The 19,892-nt window shown below is 39.2% G+C and overlaps 1 protein-coding gene across 2 annotated transcripts in view; it reads right to left on the bottom strand.

The window, feature by feature from the left end:
• LOC127623698 (kelch-like protein 29) overlaps positions 1-19,892 on the bottom strand; it is a 309,133-nt gene that overhangs the window by 22,862 nt on the left and 266,379 nt on the right. For both annotated transcript variants that reach the window (XM_052098152.1, XM_052098153.1), the window contains 2 exons: positions 10,585-10,767; positions 10,034-10,214 (listed from right to left, as the gene is read on the bottom strand). In XM_052098152.1, the coding sequence (XP_051954112.1) occupies positions 10,034-10,214; positions 10,585-10,767 (364 nt within the window). The remainder of the gene's footprint in view (positions 1-10,033; positions 10,215-10,584; positions 10,768-19,892) is intronic.

Below are 19,892 nucleotides of genomic sequence, written 5' to 3'. Positions count from 1 at the left end.
CAGTGGATGATGACGCTGAACATGTTCACAAGAACATAAGAACAGAAAAGAACACACAGCCCAGGAACGTGTCAGAACAGCCTAGTAAACCTGGCAACCTAGTGGCGTGAAACAGCCCTAATTTTGCCATCAAAATGGTTATTTTAAAAAATGCATCTATTGTAATGCTTTTGTCAACTATTGGAATGCATAGTTCTCGGTCACCTCCAGTGAACAAAATTAAGATGGCATTATGAGTTGAAGCGCATAGAGCTGGGTTGGCGGATCTTAATTACGGCATGTTATCGGGCAAGCTGCTAAAAGCCTCATCACAGTCTGTAAATTAATTCTTTAGAGCTTCTATTTACACATTGGTCAAGAATATTGATAGAATTCATCACCATGCATTCATAATCATGCCAGATAAATCACAGGCTCCAGAGGTGATCACAAGCCTGACAGATGCGTTTGATGATCAGAAACCTATTTATTATTAACAGTGAAAAATAACATAAAACAATGCTGGTTGTTCATAATGAAACAAAGCCTGTTTTTTTCTAGAGACTGTTGGCAATATAAGTGGCTGTTTAAACTATTAAAAAAACACTCCATATTTGAAGATAATCAAGGACATGAGACATTCAGATGGAATAAACATTGAAATAAAAAACACTCAAGTTAAGGTAGTGGTGATTTCCTGCCAAAGCAATCACCACTTATCAGTAAATCATTATACAGCATCAAGTAATGTCCTTGAATTGGTGGTTCTATGTTTAAGATTTTTAGCTTCAAACACAAAGGCCACAGGTTCAATCCTAGGTCATGTTGACCCAGAAACTAGAGATTAACTGTGACTCATAACAGCTGGAAAGGAGCTTTGCCAGGCACTTTACCCCTGAATGCTTAAGGCTGAATATCCTTGTAGTTTGCGTACTATGTGAGCTACTTTGATTGGACAAGCTAAAAGGCTACTAAATAAATAAATCAAATCATGAATAAATTAATAGAGGTGGTTGGTGAATATCATGACAAAATGTCTGGGTCATATTTCACCCATAAATAAATAAATATGTATATATTATATCATAAAGAACATAAATAAAATGTAAAAAAATATATATATATATATATATATATATATATATATATATATATATATATATATATATATATATATATTTGTGATAATGCATAAAGAAACGTAAGCCTATTTTTAGGATCCTTGAGATTTGTTTTTTATATTGTGACATTATTTTCAGGACCACGAAGCACATTTTTCTCCCAAATTTCAAATTTTGCAATTAAAAAAAGAAATGTGACAAAAAGAGGAAGTGTTGTTGTATTGATTTTGATTTCTGTTGATTTTAATTTTATTAAATTGTAAAAAGATTTTCATTGCAGTGCTTAATTAACATGCAAATAATATCACAATGTAAACATGTTTACTTAAATTTGGCTTTATTATCTTAAATTAATTATAGCTTTAATTTCATAACTTCTTTTGACTTTCAAATATTTTCCCTCATACGTGCTCAAAATATCATTCTATAAATGTGCCTTTAAAACACGATTTAGTTTCTTGGTGGACTAATAAAAACCTGTGGACACCTGAAAGTTTCGAAGCAGTTGGGAAATTTGATTGGAGCTTTTTGTTTGCAATATCAGTGACTAGTGATAGACCAGGTTGAATAATCAGCCGTTATTTGTCCATTTGGTGATTAGCACCATCGGCCGATAACAATTTTCACTTAATAATTTATTTTTTAAAGGGTTTATTGCCCCCCAAGTTAAGGCAAATTTGAGTAAATATTGTGTAAAACAAGTGTTCGTTTCACTTTAGATTTTTTGTTTTCTCCAGATATCCATTTTGGCATTGTCCATCGAAAAACACATGTTAGTCGACCACTATCTGTGATGGTCCGTGAACTGTCTGAGACAGTTATCTCTGTAGTATCTGTAGTCTGCTAACTGTGTAAACTCTGCATAAACTGGTCTGAATGGTTGACCAGCAAAGCCATGATAATCACCAGCAAAACAAAATGCTAATGAACCAGCATGGTCTTTCTGATGAAGCTGGTGGATCAAGGTAGACTTGGATAAGTTACTTAAGAAGCCTGGTGAGCACACCAGCAAAACAACATATGTTGGAGACCAGCAATGTTGGTCTTAACAGAGTAAAAAGGCCTGTTCAATCAGCCCACACACAGATATGCCTAATAATCTCTCTGATCTTATTTATTTGTAATGTGGCCCATCCTGGCTTCAAGTCGGGCACACACACACACACACACACACACACACAGTATCTGCTCTCCATCTCAGTCTATTGCTGCAGAGGGCACCTTGAGTATCTGTCAGGAGAACTCCACACAGCACTCTGACTTAATTGGATTTGTGCATCACACACAAATTGTGACATTACAACTCGTTGGCGGAGTAGGTCATGCGGCAATTACCAAAGCCCACAGTGCGAGTCACAACCACAGAAGCTTACCCAAGACTTCATTACCCGCCCGGTGCTTCCCTTTTCATTATGTGTTGAACGAAGCGCCACTTACAATACACCCAAGCGCTGTTGTTTGAGTCAGCAGAGGATGGATGGGCTAAAGAACAGTGAGTTACTGCATGTCAGGTCTCTTTAATGAGTCATGGAGGTCTGCTTTCTTTAAAGACTACTGTCCTTTTTCCCATTTAAGCCTGATTTCTTACCCTCTGCTTTTATATACACTACCAGTCAAAAGTTTGGGGACATCTACTCACACTTCAATATTACTTTGGTCCATATTTCAGAATAATAGTGAAGTCACTAAAACTGTGAAGTAACACAAAATATGTATGGGAATTATGCCACCTGGTCTCATAGAAAAATGTTCCTTTACCTACAACTTTGCAAAAATACGTTTTTTGTAGCATGTTCTTTGAATTGCGGCAGTATGCTGGTGAAATAAACACTAGAAGCACTAAAACAACAATCGCTTTTTGCTGTTCATCACACAATTAGTCTAATGAAGTCTAAACACTGACTATAGTGCATGACTTGTAAAGGGATACATTTTAACATTTGCATTATATAACCAAATACATTTCCAAGCTTGACAAATGGCGCAATGGCTCAACTGATAGAGCATTGCACTTGCAATGCAAAGGACCAGGGTACGAGTCCTGAAAATTTCGTGATTTGCCATGTGAGCCAAAAGTGTCAGAAGCAATACAAACTGATGTGCTCAGCAATTGCAATTTTTCTTCTCACATTTGCTTTACCTGACACTATTGGTTAAGTTTAGTTTAAGGGTCGGAAGTTTGGATAAAGCACTACCTTTAAAACATTTAACTCGCTTTAAGCGCCAGACAATTCACCTCGGAAATACTGTGATACATGCAAGGAACCGCTTAACTATCCTTTAAGATCTTTCGTAAAATTAAGTCAAGAGTGTCCAAACTTTTGTCTGGTAATGTACCAGCTTCTCTCTTGGTTTAATTTCTAAAAAAAGAACATGCTATTGCTACCCTTCTTTGGAATGGGAATAACGGTCTGGAGAAATGTGGATCTTTAGATCTTCTTAATCTTTTCTGCGGCTCTCTTCACTACTCTGTTGTCTTGCTCCCTTGCTTTCACTCTCAACCACAAGCCATATTTTTGTCAGCAACCCTCCAGCTTTCCATAGCTGTAGGGATAGAAGGAAAGCAGGAAGGAACTGAGAAATGAGTTGCCTGCCGGTGCAACTTGGAAATCTCCCAAAGCATCAGCCAGTCATTTATCTGGCTGATGGTACACAGGCTCACTCAGACATCCATTACTTCCACCAACCTAATACCCTCCTTGGGCGCAGCCAAGATATATCCCTGTCAAACCACACATGACTGCAAAACTGACACCGTCAGGCCTGGCGAGTTGAGCAACATCGTTGATGCTGGGCAGACACACACGACTATGCCTTCGTTTCCAACTCTTCAAAACTAGGGGTCGCGTTGACTAGTCAATTAGTTCTGCAACGCTGCACCATGTTTACTCTAATACATTTTTTACAACTAAAAATACAACTAGCTTTTGGTGCCACTCCACGGACATTTCACCCAGAATCTCGAGCTTACACGTGCCCATACATTCTACAAAAATTACAAAAGTAAGCACAGACCGATTTCAGCAGCAGAGCTTCCAAACATTTTTCCCGAATTCACAATGTGATCAGTTTGATTTTGTGGAATAATGCATAAGTGAAAACCTTGTGAGTAATGTGTATTGGCAAAAGCATTTTATTTCACATTTTACATGACATAAACATTGTCTCGTCCTCTTGTTGACTACTTTTCGAGATGACTAATCAAAACAAGTAGTGCATGCCCTAGGACTCAAATGGCCAAGCCTCTGAACCCCTCAGAAGTTCTGCTCTTGGGATGGGACTCTTCAAAACATGGCACACAGATAATCTTATTAGAAAACCAACACAACTAAATATACCCCTCTTCAAGATTCTGGGAGAATATGAAGTTTTTTTTCTGGTCTCCAGCTCACCGAACTGTGTCAGAGGCAGCTATCCACCCTGCTGAGCATGTCGCTCCAGGAGGTTGGCTATCGAACACTGCCTACAGTCACATGTATAGAGCCAGGCCTAAAGAGCTGGGTGAAAGGGAGCGGAGAGTTTTGTAATTAGAGAAGGGGTTTAGGGAGATTTTGGCTCCTCTTCATACTAATTTTCCACACCAGCAGAAGGGAAGGGAGGTAGGGGATGGGCCTCTAACTAGCGGGGTAGAGAAAGTTGGAGGAGGGGGGCTGGGTCGCAGCGGGTGATGGAGTTCTGAAGATCCTTAATCCCAGCGAGTGCTGGATTATCTCAGCAGGGTGCGAGGGAAAATGCCCTACAGTACCCTGTGAACACCCAAGGGCCCACCATAGTGGAACTTCCAAAAATACCACAGTACTCCAAGGTATATACCATGATGCACGGCCAAAAAAACAAACAAAAAAAAACATGGTCTTGTCTAATGTCTAAAACACCGTTGTAATACCATGGTAATTTTAAATACTTTTCAGTGTACTTACATGCACAAATATTTTTGCTTTGATATTAAACAATCAAGTACTGTTAATCTAAGAAATCTAACAACATTTTAGTATGCTTATTAAGAAAGAAAACTTAATTCAAAGTGAAAAGCAGATTATAATTTTTTTTGTAACCCACTGGCAAATAGTTCTTTTTTCTTCTTAAGAATGAAAACCTTATTACATTGTGTTTAATTTCGCTGAAAGCAAGACTTAATATTTTATATAATTTGGTTTCTCAAGTAAATGTATCTTGTTTTAAGGATGCTTTTTTTGTTAAAAAAAAAAACAAAAAAATGTTTTACAGTGTGTGGAAGAAAGTGTTTCTAACATTTGTGTGTAGGGTTGTGTGTTGATAATGTGATGAGTGTATACTCAGTAGGGAGCACTGAAGGGCCTTTGATGGCTTCTTCAGGTTAGAGAACAATAGGACAGGATTACTGTCAAACCATTTCTGTGGAGGTGCGCTATGATGGGACAGGACAGACTCTATCTGAGTGAATGGACCTCAGGGGGCCAAGCTCACAGCATAAAACATTTCAGAGCTCAGGCGACCATGAGATTGGCCCAAAAGGCACAGAGTCGCCTGCTATCCATTAATTTATCCCACCTATGCTGCTGTCAAATGTACTAGAGCTTCACTGTATATTGCAGTGGTCTCTTAATTTTTGCCAGAGCTGTAAATATATATTCAAACAAAATAAACAACAACAAAAAAACCAAGTGATAATGTGAATACTCAGCTGCAAAAACAAGACGCTGAGTTTAATTTTAATAGTGTCAAAAACAATAACGCAGAGTGCATGTGTGAGGTAACACTTTACGCACCAATCTCTGATCTAATGCCTCGTGCTGCTGTGCTCATTATCTAAATGAACTCGGCAATTATATGAAATATTGCAGGACACTTTCTCTATATTATCTATATGAGCTCATTAAACACAAATGGGAGTTTATAGGTGGAAAGCGTTTCCCTTTATTTGTTTTGGAATTGCAATCAACTCCACTTAACAGTTTTCCTCTTTGCACAAACAAAAACCAAAAATGAAATGTAAACACTCCCTGTTTCATGGCAACAGCATACCATCTGGGGAAACGTAACACAGTACCGTGACCCTGGGACAGCACCCACCTTGTGCATTCATGCTGTGTGGTAGAAATAATATGAACAGTAGCCATGAGACAGAGGGCTTACTGAAGACATAATTCCAAGCGTGAATGATTTCACGGTAAGGTGCAAGAAAACGAGGAAGACAGATGGTGGGGCACAAACAAGGCGAGTTAAGGAGTGAGGAAGGACAGAAAAGATGGAACTGAACCAATGCAAACTATATTTTTTATGAAATATGGATTCCGGACATGTCAATATATCTCAGTAGGCTCAATTGCTTGTTAACTGCAGTTAACTCACCCAAGACTCAGTATAGCCACAATATACAGCATGTTTGGAGAAACTATTTTAATGTTTTAGGAGCACTTCATTTAGCATATGTTTTCTTTTTCAAAGTGACTTACCATACAATGTTACTATAAAGACAATCCATCCATCTGGAACTACTGACTTAAGAACACAATGGTGACCATGAATCACTTCTTGTAGGATTTTAATCTACAACATTGTGTTTACCATCACAGATCCTAAAGGCAACCTGAAATTAAAGTGACTAACAGTACAATATTACTATAGCAACATCCCTTCTGAAAAAAGTTTCTTAAAGACACAACGGTGACCATGAATCACTTCTTGTGGGATTTGAATCTACAACATTTTGGTTATCAGCCCAGATCTTTAAAGTCAATATGAAATCAAAGCAATTTACAGTAAATGTGACGATAGAGACGATCCTTCTGATCCTTGCTAAAGGACACAATGATGCTCATGAATTGCTCCTTGTGGGATTTGAACCTACAACATTTTTGTTACCAGCCCAGATCTTTAAAGGCAACATTAAATCAAATCGACTTACAATAAAATACAATGTTACTAAAGAGACAACACTTCTGGAACAATTTTCTTAAAGACACAAGGATGATCATGAACCACTCCTTGTGGGGTTTGAACCTACAACTTTTCGGTTACCAGCTTAAATCTTTAAAGTCAACATAAAATCAAAGGGACTTACAATACATTGTTACTATAGACACAATCCATTTGTTATTATCTAAGGACACAATGGTCATCATAGACCACTCAGTGTGGAGTTTGAATCTACAATATTTTGGATATTAGCCAAGTCAATATGAAATCAAAGTAACTTTGAGTTCAAGGTTATAAAACCAATAATGATGTTACTTGGTGAAGGAGACAATGGTGATAATGGACCATTACTTGTAAGGTTTCGAACCCATGACATTTTGATTATCAGCCTAGTCAACATGAAACAACAATCATTCTGTTACTTGCTGAAGGACACAATGGTAGCTCATGATCCAGCCCCTCTGGGATTTGAACCTATAACCGTTTGAATTCATTAAAAATGTAAGTGAACAGCCTAAGCTCATTTGATGGACTCTGCTGGTCTCCTAGCCTTGTTAGGCTGGTCTGTTGGCTGGTTTAAGAGGAGTTTTGGACACTTGAACTGGTCAGGTTGGGAGACCAGTTGGTTAAACAGCTAAACCAGTGTTGCCAGGTTGGGAGACCATCTTAAAACTTCGAAGACCAGCAAACCAGCTAAATCCATTTAAAAAATAAAAATAAAATCTTCACAATCTCCGATTAAAATGGAATAACTCTGAAACTACTTTCCTTTTCCGCTGACGTGCCAAAAGCCTCTTATTTTTCAACCCCTCCCCTTCAACCATAAGACATTAATCTGGTAAGGAAAAAATATTAAATGCCCACATATTAATGTCCTCTGATATTGATGCTAAAGATTAAAATAATTATAATAATTATAATAATTTATTTATAATTTACTGTGAACGCTTTTTCAAGTTGACTTTTATCATTAAGCCATATCATGCTATACTAAAACATCATACACACAGTCCTGACCATTCTGTAGTAAACAGCCCATGGCATATTTATCAAGCATAGCATATATCTTTCTCTCTAATACACACACACTAATGGCAATAAAGAAAAACATGCATACTCAGCCTGTCCACATCTCAGTAACAAATTCTGTGTTAGTTTAGCGTTGACACACTGTAAATGACTTAATGATGGGGGAAATAAAACGAGTTGGCGCGTGAAGAGTGTTCGCTCTTCTGGGAGAGGCGGAAACACTCTAGAGTCACTCTGGTGATCAAATCCTAGCGCGCTCACTGCTGCGATACAGCTGGTGACACGCATCACTGTAGAGAGCCTGCAACATATCCTACCTGCGGTTTACACACATGCTCATGCAGAGCACTGGGTGCAAAGTAACACTGAATATTCAAAGTGCTCAAATTTGCTGCAATTCAATGGCAGGATTTCGCTATTCACAAAAATAACGAGTTTTCATCCCTGTGGCAGTACAGAACTTTGAGGTACGGCAAGCAGTCATTCAGCTAAACATGCAGGCTTGGTATCAATAATGAGAACGCAATGGTAGGGAGTTGGGTTATGATATTGATATCATATGCAATACACGCAATGTTCAACAGCTTCGTTGGGTAATGGCTCACATCCAATAATGTCTTGCATGCTTGAGGGCTTTTACATTAACCAGCATGAATAATTCACATGATGTGATCATATACAACATTCCAATTCTTTGTTGGCGTGGAGGACGCACAGTGGATTTCATTCACTAAAAATGGCATTCATATGTGTACAGATAAAGTTCTTACACAAAATGTCAGCCTGATTCACAACGGGAGCATATTATCCGGATTATTCTAAATGAGGGAGTGTGTGCAGTTGGTAATTTGCATTAAACATTAAATAATCTCCAAATAAGGACTTTTTCACACAACATCTCCTTTACAGCAATTCTTCACTTTTTTCAACCTTGTTGGAACGCTCTGTGAAGATGCACACGAAAGATCTTTGAAGTGTGCCATTCTTGAAACCTCTAGAAACACAACAGACATCTTTTATATATCGGCCTAGACAATCCATGACTGGCTGACTGAGTGTCTGTGGGCACGTCCGCACTAATGCGTTTTTGTCTGAAAACGTAGTTTTCGATTTCCTAACATCATCGATTTCCAAAGCGTGTAGTAACGGTGAGAGTTTTCGAAAAGCTCCATTTTTGGTGGACAAAAACAGTGTGGATGAGTGGTGCAAAGTGGTGTAAACGCACCAAAAATCAATACGTTTTCAAATGAAAATGGATTAGTTTGGATGTGGCCTGTGACTTGCACATGGTTGGTTCTAAATGTTATCATACATTTAGAATACACATCAGTGTGAACTTATGAATAAATCATGATTTCTGTGTGGAAACGTTCGCACACATGTTTTACACACAAATACGTGCATGGATAGTGAATGCGACCCAGTGTGTTAGTGAGTTCCTACAGTTGTCCTTTTCATTAAGCACACTTGTGTCAGGGGTTTGCTTTCCATCATAACACTATTGCACTGAAGGCATTAAAAAGAAATATCAAATTATAGGTTTTTCATTTTGACGGACTTATGTGCTGATAGGGATCCCTGAGCTCCTTTCAGGACAGTAATGAGCTGTGGCAGGGCTCCTTTAATACAACCCATAATGTTTTTTGATTGCCCTGATTAATCTCGCCCTCCCGCACCGCCTGCAATAGGAGCACTGGCCCATTTTCAAAGTCTTGCTCAGAGAGGTTAGCTTATTCACAATAGGAGATATGAACAGAGAAAGCAACTTTCAGCCAGTACTCAGTTCTGCACTTAATGTATATACTTTATATACATGACTAAATGACAAGCTTTGAAACTCGGTTCTCTGGAATTGACAGCAACAAGAACAAGCAGCTCTACCGTTACCAAGAGGAAACGCGCAATATGAATTTTTGTGCATTGATGCAGAATTCTTCAAGAAAGCATCGCAATGCATCTGCGAACCGATTTGATCCCAAACTCTAGCTAACGGTGGGAAAAATCACCTTTCAACATGGTCCAAGTTTCCAGCCACTCCGAGTCCTCCAATAGTGTAGAGTTTGCCATCATACACCAGACTGTTGTGCCTGCAGCGAGGAACAGTCATTCGGGACACCAGGTTCCAGTTGTCCAGAAGTGACATGTAGCACCACACCTCTGCCACTGTCACCCCCGACTCTGTGCCACCTGTGAACAGAACGGTGTACCAGTTACACTATATGATTTAACATAACAATGTCAGTTAAAAAACGCTTGAAACTTCTGGAGTAAATTTATACTCATATACATCATACATTTTAAATAAATAAAATATTATATGAAATATATTTTAATATATAATGCAGTTTTTACAAATATTTGTAGGATTGTATTACCAATAGATTTTTTGATATTGTGTTGCTTGAAAAATCTAAGGGGCATTTCCCTGACGCATTAAGCCCATGCTTGGATTAATGTACAATGCTACACCAATTCTTAATCAGATCATGGGGCGAGCAGCAGTCAGCGGAGTATTTCCACACTTGATATATGGTGCTCCCTCCAAACTCTGACATACCTGACAGATAAATATTGTCCCCTGCCGAAATGACGCTGAAGAATTCACGGTCGTAGAAGGGAAGGCTGGCGAGTGGATACCACTTGCTGTTCTGTGGGTTGAAGCAGGTGACGGCGGTGAGGGAGCGCTGGTTCATTCCGATCGCCTGCCTCCCTCCAACCATCACAATCACCTCTGCTACACCTGCGGGTTAGAGACAGAGGATACAAATATATGAGTACTTTATTGGCCCGGTGGTGGGGATGACGATGCACTGAAATACCGGGCCTGACAAAAGCTGGGAGTACAGTTATTCTTTATGCTGTATTGATGGACTGCAGGGGCTCTCAAAAAGATTGTTGTTTCTTTACACTGTTTCAGATCTTATGTGAGAGTCTACAAACTAGAGAGTTGGGTGTAAAGTTATACCCAATTGTACAACTCTAAAACCCCAAAACAACCATAAAAAAATTATGATTTAAACAACTTTAAAACTCAAACCATACACAAGTATTAACAAAAGAAGAATTGCTTTTATAAAATTATAATCTTCACATTTCTACCTTTAAACCCTCCAAAAATTGGCCCCATTCACTCCAAGTGTCTCACTGTACCCTCGATTTTTTTCTTTTCTTTTTTTAAAGAAAGTGAGGGAAGAAACAATGTTTTATGGTAATCAATATCACGCTAGAAATGTTACCATGGAGACATGGCGTGTGTGGAGGCTTCACGCTATTCTCCGCGGCATCCATGCACAACTCACCACGCTCCTCACTGTGAGCGAGAACCACATTATAGCGACCACGAGGAGGTTACCCTTTGTGACTCTACTCTCTCTGGCAACCGGGCCAATTTGGTTGCTTAGGAGACCTGGCTGGAGTCACTCAGCACGCCCTGGATTCAAACTCACAACTCCAGGTGTGGTAGTCAGCGTCAATACTCACAAAAAGACATTAGAATTAATAAATATCCCATGAGCCAGAGGCTGTTGTACTTAGTCTCAACACAGCTGTGATTTGGCCAAAGAAACAAGGCCAAAGGCTTTTTGTTCCCCTAGCACCTCAAAATAGGATGAACCATGGCATGTCACCGAGCAATGCACAAACTGACTGCTGAAACACTGCAAACACACACACACAAAGTCAAAAACTTAAAGTAAAATCGATATATGGAATTTTAAACACGATAAACTTTTTTTGGTAATATTATTATTTCAAATTTGGTATCCAGGTTAACCAACATCCTACACAAGGTGTCTGTTTGTGCATGTGTGTCCAATGAAGAGTGCAAGTGAATTATCAGAGCTTAACTAAACTCATAAGCATCTGTTTGGCTGCATTCCCTCAAGTGTCATACATCCCCGGGCAAATGAGCTTCAACACTGCATGAATGCATCACCTCCACCTGGGCACTCATCTGTGATACAGTGTTCGGTCACTGTAATTTTGGGGTATTTTTGTGTGGTAGTGTTTAGATATTAAAGCATGCTTGTTTATCCTTTGTAAAAAAAATAAATAAAAAAAAATAAAAAAAAATCACATTTATAAGGCAAATGGTTATGGCAAGCTGCATTTGAAGCTGTGGTAACACGACAATTTTGTATAAAATGTGCCAAGATAGTATGATCTTTGACCGTATTGTTGCTTGGCAACCATAAACATCTTACAATGATAAGTGAATTATGTCACTTTCAAGAAACCATTCAATCAAAATGGTATTTTGTGGCTTTTAGTCCATATGAATGCCTTATTGTTGACTAAATGATCCTTTAGGAGTTATTCACTTTGAAAACATACAGTCTCTTCCGAGAATTGTGATTCTATGTCATGCTCTAACTTTCTGTTTCAGCAGGAAATAAGAAAACAGTGCTCGTCAAGCCATTTAATGATATATTTCCTACACGCCACTGCATTTATCTGAAATAAATTAGGTATACATGAAGTTAAATAAAACACGCAGCATCATCAGGAGTAAAAATATCCAGCTTTACACTCTGAAAGCATATTGTTGTATGTGTGTAAGGGTTCGAATGCACACACTTCCTGCATCATGTCTGCACCAGCACAGAGCTTGTCAACAAATCACATGTCAGACACTGGCTATTGTTTAAGGTGCAGGAAGAAAGGCGGAAAAAGAGCAGGGAAAGAGCGAGAGAGATGCGAAGACATCCTTAAGCTTCCTTTAACCATTGGCTCATCTTTTCGTATCAATACTTCCTCTTCGCTCCCCTGACAACAGCTGCCCGTCTGATCCGCTACAGCATCCTTCTTTTAAAACAATGTCATCTTTTTCTCTCACCCTTTCCATTTCTCTCACTCTCTCTTTCTAAATCTCAGCTGTCTCTTCAGGGCGGGTTAAAATACAACCAGAGTGGAAAAAAAGTAGAAGCGAGAGCAAAAAACAAACTACGAAGGGTTTTTTTCTTAACTGGGATAAGAGAAAAGCCCAGATTGGGAGAAGAAGCTGGCAACTCCTGCTTAGGTGGAAATGCATCACTCAACATCATGCAGCCAGACAGATAGACTACACAACCACTTGAAAATGGACTAGATTAATGGGCTGATACGTCTGTTTGTCTTTTGCTATTATAATATCAAAGTAAATGAAAATGTGTTTTTTTTTTTAACCCGCTCCAATATATTTTTTAAACTGATCCTGTCCCAGCTTAATGTGCCGAGACAACACCAAGTAAGCCATTTCTGGGATGATTGACTTGAAAAGTTATTAAAACACTGCTCTGTTTGGATTCGTACCAGCTTGAAACAGCAAGATTGGATCAAACAATGGTGTATGTCTGAGGCAGGACTATCTGCTTCCAATTTGGAACGATCTTGATTATTTTGGGGTTTCATTTCAATTAAATTAATTAATTAGGAATACATTTCAGATTTTGTGAATATTTTCCCCCGTCAACATTCTTGCAACAAACGTCAAGATTTTTTGATGACTTGAATTCTGTTTGGAATCGTACTAAAATATGATGCAAGAGACACATTCACTACTTTTACGATAGTTTAGGGGGATTGTTTAAGCTTTAAAGTGAGCCACAATCCACTATCATTGTTGAAAAGATGGATAGTGATATTCTTAAAACATCTTCTGTGTTCAGCAAAAGTCAGTCATAAAGGTTTCGGGAAAAAATGAAGGATTTTGGGGCGAAATATTACTTTAAAATCAAACGTTTACATTTCTTAACATTACCATGAACTGGACAAGCCCAACAATATTCATAATTATGTTTTTTATTTATTTACAAATTTTCTCCCAATTTGGAATGCTCAATTCCCACTAATTAATAGGTCCTAGTGGTGGTGCGGTTACTCACCTCATTCCGGGTGGCGGATGACAAGTATCAGTTGCCTCTGCTTCCAAGACATTCAAACCATGCATCTTATCACGTGGTTCATTGTGCATGACACCGCGGAGACACACAGCACGAGAGGCTCATGCTACTCTCCGCGATCCACGCACAACTTACCACATGCCCCACTGAGAGCGAGAACCCCTAATTGCGACCACGAGGAAGTTACTCCATGTGCCTCTACCCTCCCTAGCATCCGGGCCAATTTGGTTGCTTAGGAGACCTGGCTGAAGTCACTCAGCACGACCTGGATACGAACTCATGACTCCAGGGGTGGTAGTTGGTGTCATTACTCGCTGAGCTACCCAGGCCCCAATATACATAATTATTAAAACTATTACATATGCTGAATAGGAAAACTTACCATTTTGAAAACACATAAATTACCAGCCTAATACTTGGAACAAACACTGGGTCAAATATTAGTCTTAGCTATATTACTAAGTGACGGATGAACGACGGATGAGTTGTATTGGCCACACAGCATATAACATCAACAACAAAAGATATAAGAAGCATTTTCTCCTCCCTTTTAAAAGTTGATAAGCCTATTTATTGTGCTATCCTAACAAAGCATGATTTGTATGGCTAGTTGCACTTTAATAGTTGTATTTAGCTTTGTATCAGAACAGACCTGCTGTGACCAATTTGTGGGTCACGACCCACCAGTTGGTAATCGCTGTTAAAATGCACCTGTTTTACTCTGATTTATCTTCTTGGCTGACATACAAATACAGAGACAGGAAGTAAGAAAAGGGGACCAAATCAGCCACAAGCAGGTCCCATTGCAGGAGTATGTCAATCAAGCAGCTTATCCAAAGATGGGGAGGAGCACACAATTCTGACAATCAATTTTCCATTTTCTTCCCTTCTTCCGCTGTGATGAGCAGCTGATGAGCAGCTACAGGATGCCATATACACATCTGACAGGTGAGCTTCTCCTCCATGCTCTGTGAAAACAACTTCCCACAAGACAACGTTCTGCAATCACAGTCGTCTCTTCCGCACCACTTCCTCTTAATGAGTCCTATCCATGGCATCGACTCAGCGCCTGCCATTGGTAAATAAAGGTTTGCCAGACAGGACATCAGGGTGGCCCGGTAGCTCTCACCCCCCGCTTAGCTAAAGAACAATAATGATAACATCCAGAGGCAAGGAAGTCGGTAAATAGCTGTCTCGCTTTCTCTCCTCCTGAGCTCAATCTCTCTCACCTCGCCTTCGCTGTGGGAGGAAACCCAAACTGCTCCAAACAGCCGTCACCGTGGCCTAGAACAAGACCCCAAATCCCCATGCCAAGGCTCAGTGTGATCTCGCAAGGGGTTGACTTGCCTCTAATTGCCCTTGTCTTGCTTTTTCCAACCATTAAAGCCTGAACATGGAAGGGGTCTTCAAGGTCTAGAGCTGAGTATCGCTTTGTTCTAAAACCTAGTGAACTGCCTCTGTAGGAAGCATTTTAAGGCTCCAGATGCAAAGGGATTTTCAAAAGCTGGGTAACTGAATTATGTTGCCTCCTAAGGGGCCGTTCAGAACGAATGTGTTCTTGAGTTAAAAAATAAATAAATACAAAAACAGATGCAGCACCATGCATATAATAGAACTGAAGGCAGGTGTCTCCAGATGTGTTTTCAAATTAAAAGTTATCTGCATCTAAATGATACAGCAGCTAAAAACGTGGCTGTCCCATGTGATATGCTAAACAACAAAAAAAACAATGCTCTATTATAAGAGGTCTATCTAGAGCATATTTAGATAGAAAACTGAAAAACAGCACAGGCGGACGCAAAAACGCATTTGGTGTGAACAGCCCATAAGAGAACTCACTTTTGCCAGATTCTAAGGCAGAATCTTAAATAATCCAAAATTTGAAAAAAGTGAGAGAAATGTTGATTGTTAATATCATTATAATTCATTCAAAACTGAAACATTTGATTAAAAAAATATATACTTTGCTCAACATTCGTGTGTTATTATGTACATCTATGCTTATTAGAGTAATGCTTTGTTCCAAAACCAAGTAAACTGCCTACATAGGCAGCATTTTAAGGCTTCAAAGGCACATCTCAGATGACAAGGATATTCAGTAGGCAACTTACTGTAATTAGATACCTCCTAAGGGGCCGTTAAGACCAAATACATTTGTTTTTTACTTGACACAGCAACTAGAAAACATGAAGCTCCTGTGTGAGATGCTGAAAAAAGCAACAGTCAAAAACATTTGTCTAGTGCACGTTAACATAGGGAAAAATGTTAACGTGCATTAATTCATGTTAAAAGGATAGTTCACCCAAAAATGAAAATGATCTTATCATTTACTCACCCTCATGCTATCCCACATGTGTATGACTTTCTTTCTTCAACAGAACACAAAGATTTTTAGAAGGATATCTAACCTCTGTTGGCCCATAAAACGCAAGTGAATGTTGATCAGATCATTGAAGCTCTAAAAATCACATAAAGGAAACCAGTAATACATATGACTCCAGTGTATAAATCCATACCTTCAGAAGCAATATAAGGAATGAGTGAGAAACAGAACAACATTTAAGTAATTTTTTACTCTAAATCTCCACCTTAACTTTCACTTTCAGATGTAAAAAAAAGTGAAAGTGGAGATTTTGAGTAAAAAGGACTTACATTTTGATCTACTTATCATCCACACCTATTCATTGTTCTGAAGATATAGATTTAATCACTTGAGTCTTATGATTACTTTTGTTTCCTTCACCTGTATGTGAATTTTGGAGCAACAAAGGTCTGATCACCATTCACTTACATTGTGAGGACCCACAGAGCTGAGATATTTTTCTAAAAATATTTGTTTGTGTGCTGCTGTGAGAGAAAGTCATACACATCTGGGATGACAAGAGGGTGAGTAAATGATGATAGAATTGTCATTTTTGGGAGAAGATTTGATTTAAACAATTTATTAGAATATGTTGACATTAACATTGACCAAGATTAATAAATGCTCAATAAATTTTATTCACTGTTAGTTTATTTTAACTAATGTTGTTAGCTAATGTTAACAAATACTAGCCAATCGAATGTAAGCCATTGCTTTATAAGTCTGCTCACAATCTATCACATTGCTGTTTCAGTGTGCTAACACGGCAACCTCCACCACCCCACCACCACCAGTTGAGCCCCGCCCCCCGCGTGGGGGTAGGCTCCTCGCCCCTGCCTCCTATCTCCGGCAGGATATGATGGTTCCGAGTACAACTCCCTTGAACCGCCAGACAGGTCCTACGCCAAAGAGAGACATTACTTTTCTGTTTTACATTCACCAAATAAATGTCATCTTAAACCTCACTCAAGCCTGCGTGTCTTCCCAATAGAAATAGTATGAATTGGCTCATACAAAAACGAAAAACAAAAGAACCAACGAACAATGCTATCATGATTTGTCCCAAGTTTAACTCCATACACAAACCTAAACCTAACCATTAAGTCTAACCCCTTACCCAAACCTAACCATAATTGTAATAGCAAAATAAGTACCACTGAAGAAAACATCAGTGTTTGGAATGAGACAAGGGAAGCGTACAGGTTATTGACATACAACTGTAATTTGCATTGCATAAAGAAATGTGGAACGAGTAACCAAATTTATTCACAGAAGTTTCCATTCTTAAGTTTTGGATAAGAGGCTAGCTAAAATTTGATGCCTGCGCATTGTACGGAGTTGTCATTCTGTTTGTTGATTGGTTGACGAGTCAAATTATATCTTGTGAATTCACAATCTTGTATGAATGAGTGTGAGTTTTCATTAAACTATGTGGGTCTAACCGCTGTTTGCATAGAACAAAAATGGAAAAAGAGTGCAAACAGACACAAAAACACATTTGGTGTAAACGGCCCCTCTTTAGGGAGTAGACAGTGAGGCAGCCCATAAGTTTTAGTAACAGAGTTTTTGGGTCTCCTTGTAGGCCTGGCTAGACGATTGCAGTCGGGGCCAAGATAAATTGCAGCTTTGAAATTGCTTGTCAGAAAGATGTGCTGGGCAGGTGACACTGAGGGCACGAATGCCCCTGTCTGGCTGTACATTTGCATGTGTGGACTTTTACCCCTGTCACTTCCCTACATTTCATCTTAGTCCCTTTGGAGTGAATTAAAAAGCAATGAAAATGAAAAGTTGCCATTAAGTGGGTTATTCCTGTTATGCTATACAATTTAATGCCCCCTGTACGTATCAGAAGAACACAAAAGGAGTCACCATTTACTTTGTATGGAAAAATATCCATAAGCATGCTGTCTAATGGTAAGACTACGACCAGTTACATAGTTCTGCATGCAAACTCGAACAATCCACTGCATTATGAGTTGTCACTTACTAAGGAACCAAACAGCAATCATTCTGCATGCCTCTGCCCTTTCCTACAAGAGAAATAGCTTGAGGTTAGGAAGTAAAACATGTCTTTGAGTGAGCTATTTGCTTGACAGAGAAAATTTCTCCTTTTAAAGCACTGCCGATGGAACACCACATACATTATCTAAATGTCTCTAAACAAAGGTGTCTTATTTAATAGTTTATCAGCTAAAACGGTTAGTCATAAAACTTGATACGGCAGCATAAGCCTGCCTCAATTTATTATATAGATTCTCTAAAACGGCCTAATCCAACAAAAGACATTTGCACAGGAAATTCAATTGCTCCATAAATCGAACAATCTGTCAATTTCCAACAAATTATAGAGAGAAATGGAACTGGTTCATGCGGAAGCCAAATGCATAATGGAAGAAGCCGAACTATCTTTCCTAAAGAACAAACTCAAGCACCTGAGGCAACATCAACACTAAATCATTTACACTTCTCATCCACACCAGAACAGCTTTTCCCTCCACGGAAAATGGAACTGTGGAGCGGAGGGGGGCGGGGGCGGGGCCGGGCTGGAATGTCACCTGCGCGGTCCCCAATCGGCCTGATGGGTGCGCGAGGGATAAAGGTGGCCGGTGACGACGGTTCGAGAGAGAGAGAATTACGGGCATATCCGTCATGTGTGTGTTTATGTTTCTGTGTTTTGTTTTGAGTTTAATTAAATATTATTTATAGGTTCTCGCCTCCTCCTTACCCATCTTAACCCCCTTACATTGGTGCCGAAACCCAGGAAGGAGGAGGGATGCCCGTCTCAGAGTCCTCGACACTGCCGTCCACCCAGGGGAGCGCCATTGCCATCTGCCGGGTGACGGAGTAGCCCGTCCCCAGAGACATGGGGGGGTCGAGGGAAGACTGCCATCCACAAGGGGAGAAGGGAAGCAACTCCCCGTCGGAGGTTTGACTCCGGTTCGCCCGGAGAGGAGCGGCTGTCGTCCGCCGGAGAGTGTGGAGGACTATATGCTTTATTGCAGCATATAGTTAGAAAAAGTATGCCAAAATGGAGAACGTTTTTGAAACGCTCCGTTTTAGGAGTGAAAAACGTAAACGTAGCAGATAAACGTAGTAAAATAAACAAAAAAGAAACACATTAGACCACGTCCACACTAATACGTTTTTGTTTGAAAAGTAATCTATATAGTTAAAAAAAAATGTTTTCGTTTTAAAATCTTTTCAGTTTCTTAATGTCAATGTTTTCTGAAGTATACGGAAATGGAGAGCGATTTCAAAACGTTACATTTTGTGGATGAGAAGTGTAAACATTGCAAAATAAATGTGCTTTCAAACAAAAGCGTATAAGGCCACATCCACACAAAAATGTTTTTGTTTGAAAACCAATCCGTTTTCATTTGAAACCATTTTCAGTTGGCTAACGTCATTGTTTTCCAAAATTTATGAACATGGTTTTCGGTGGAAACCATTCTAGTGAATGAGAAGCGTTAAAGTAGCAAATTGTGTTTTCACACGAAAATTTAGTAAAGTGGACGTGAACCTAGCCGAACGAAGCCCGCATTTATACAATGCTCTGTTTTATCAACTACAATTGTTTTAAAAAAAATATCCCCAAACCAAACCTTAGCAAATCAAAAATGTCAA

Source organism: Xyrauchen texanus, chromosome 30 (genome assembly GCF_025860055.1).
Source record: "Xyrauchen texanus isolate HMW12.3.18 chromosome 30, RBS_HiC_50CHRs, whole genome shotgun sequence".
Taxonomy (NCBI): Eukaryota; Metazoa; Chordata; class Actinopteri; order Cypriniformes; family Catostomidae; genus Xyrauchen; species Xyrauchen texanus.
The sequence above is the reverse complement of the archived record's forward strand: the minus strand, read 5'-3'. Positions and strand labels throughout refer to the sequence as shown.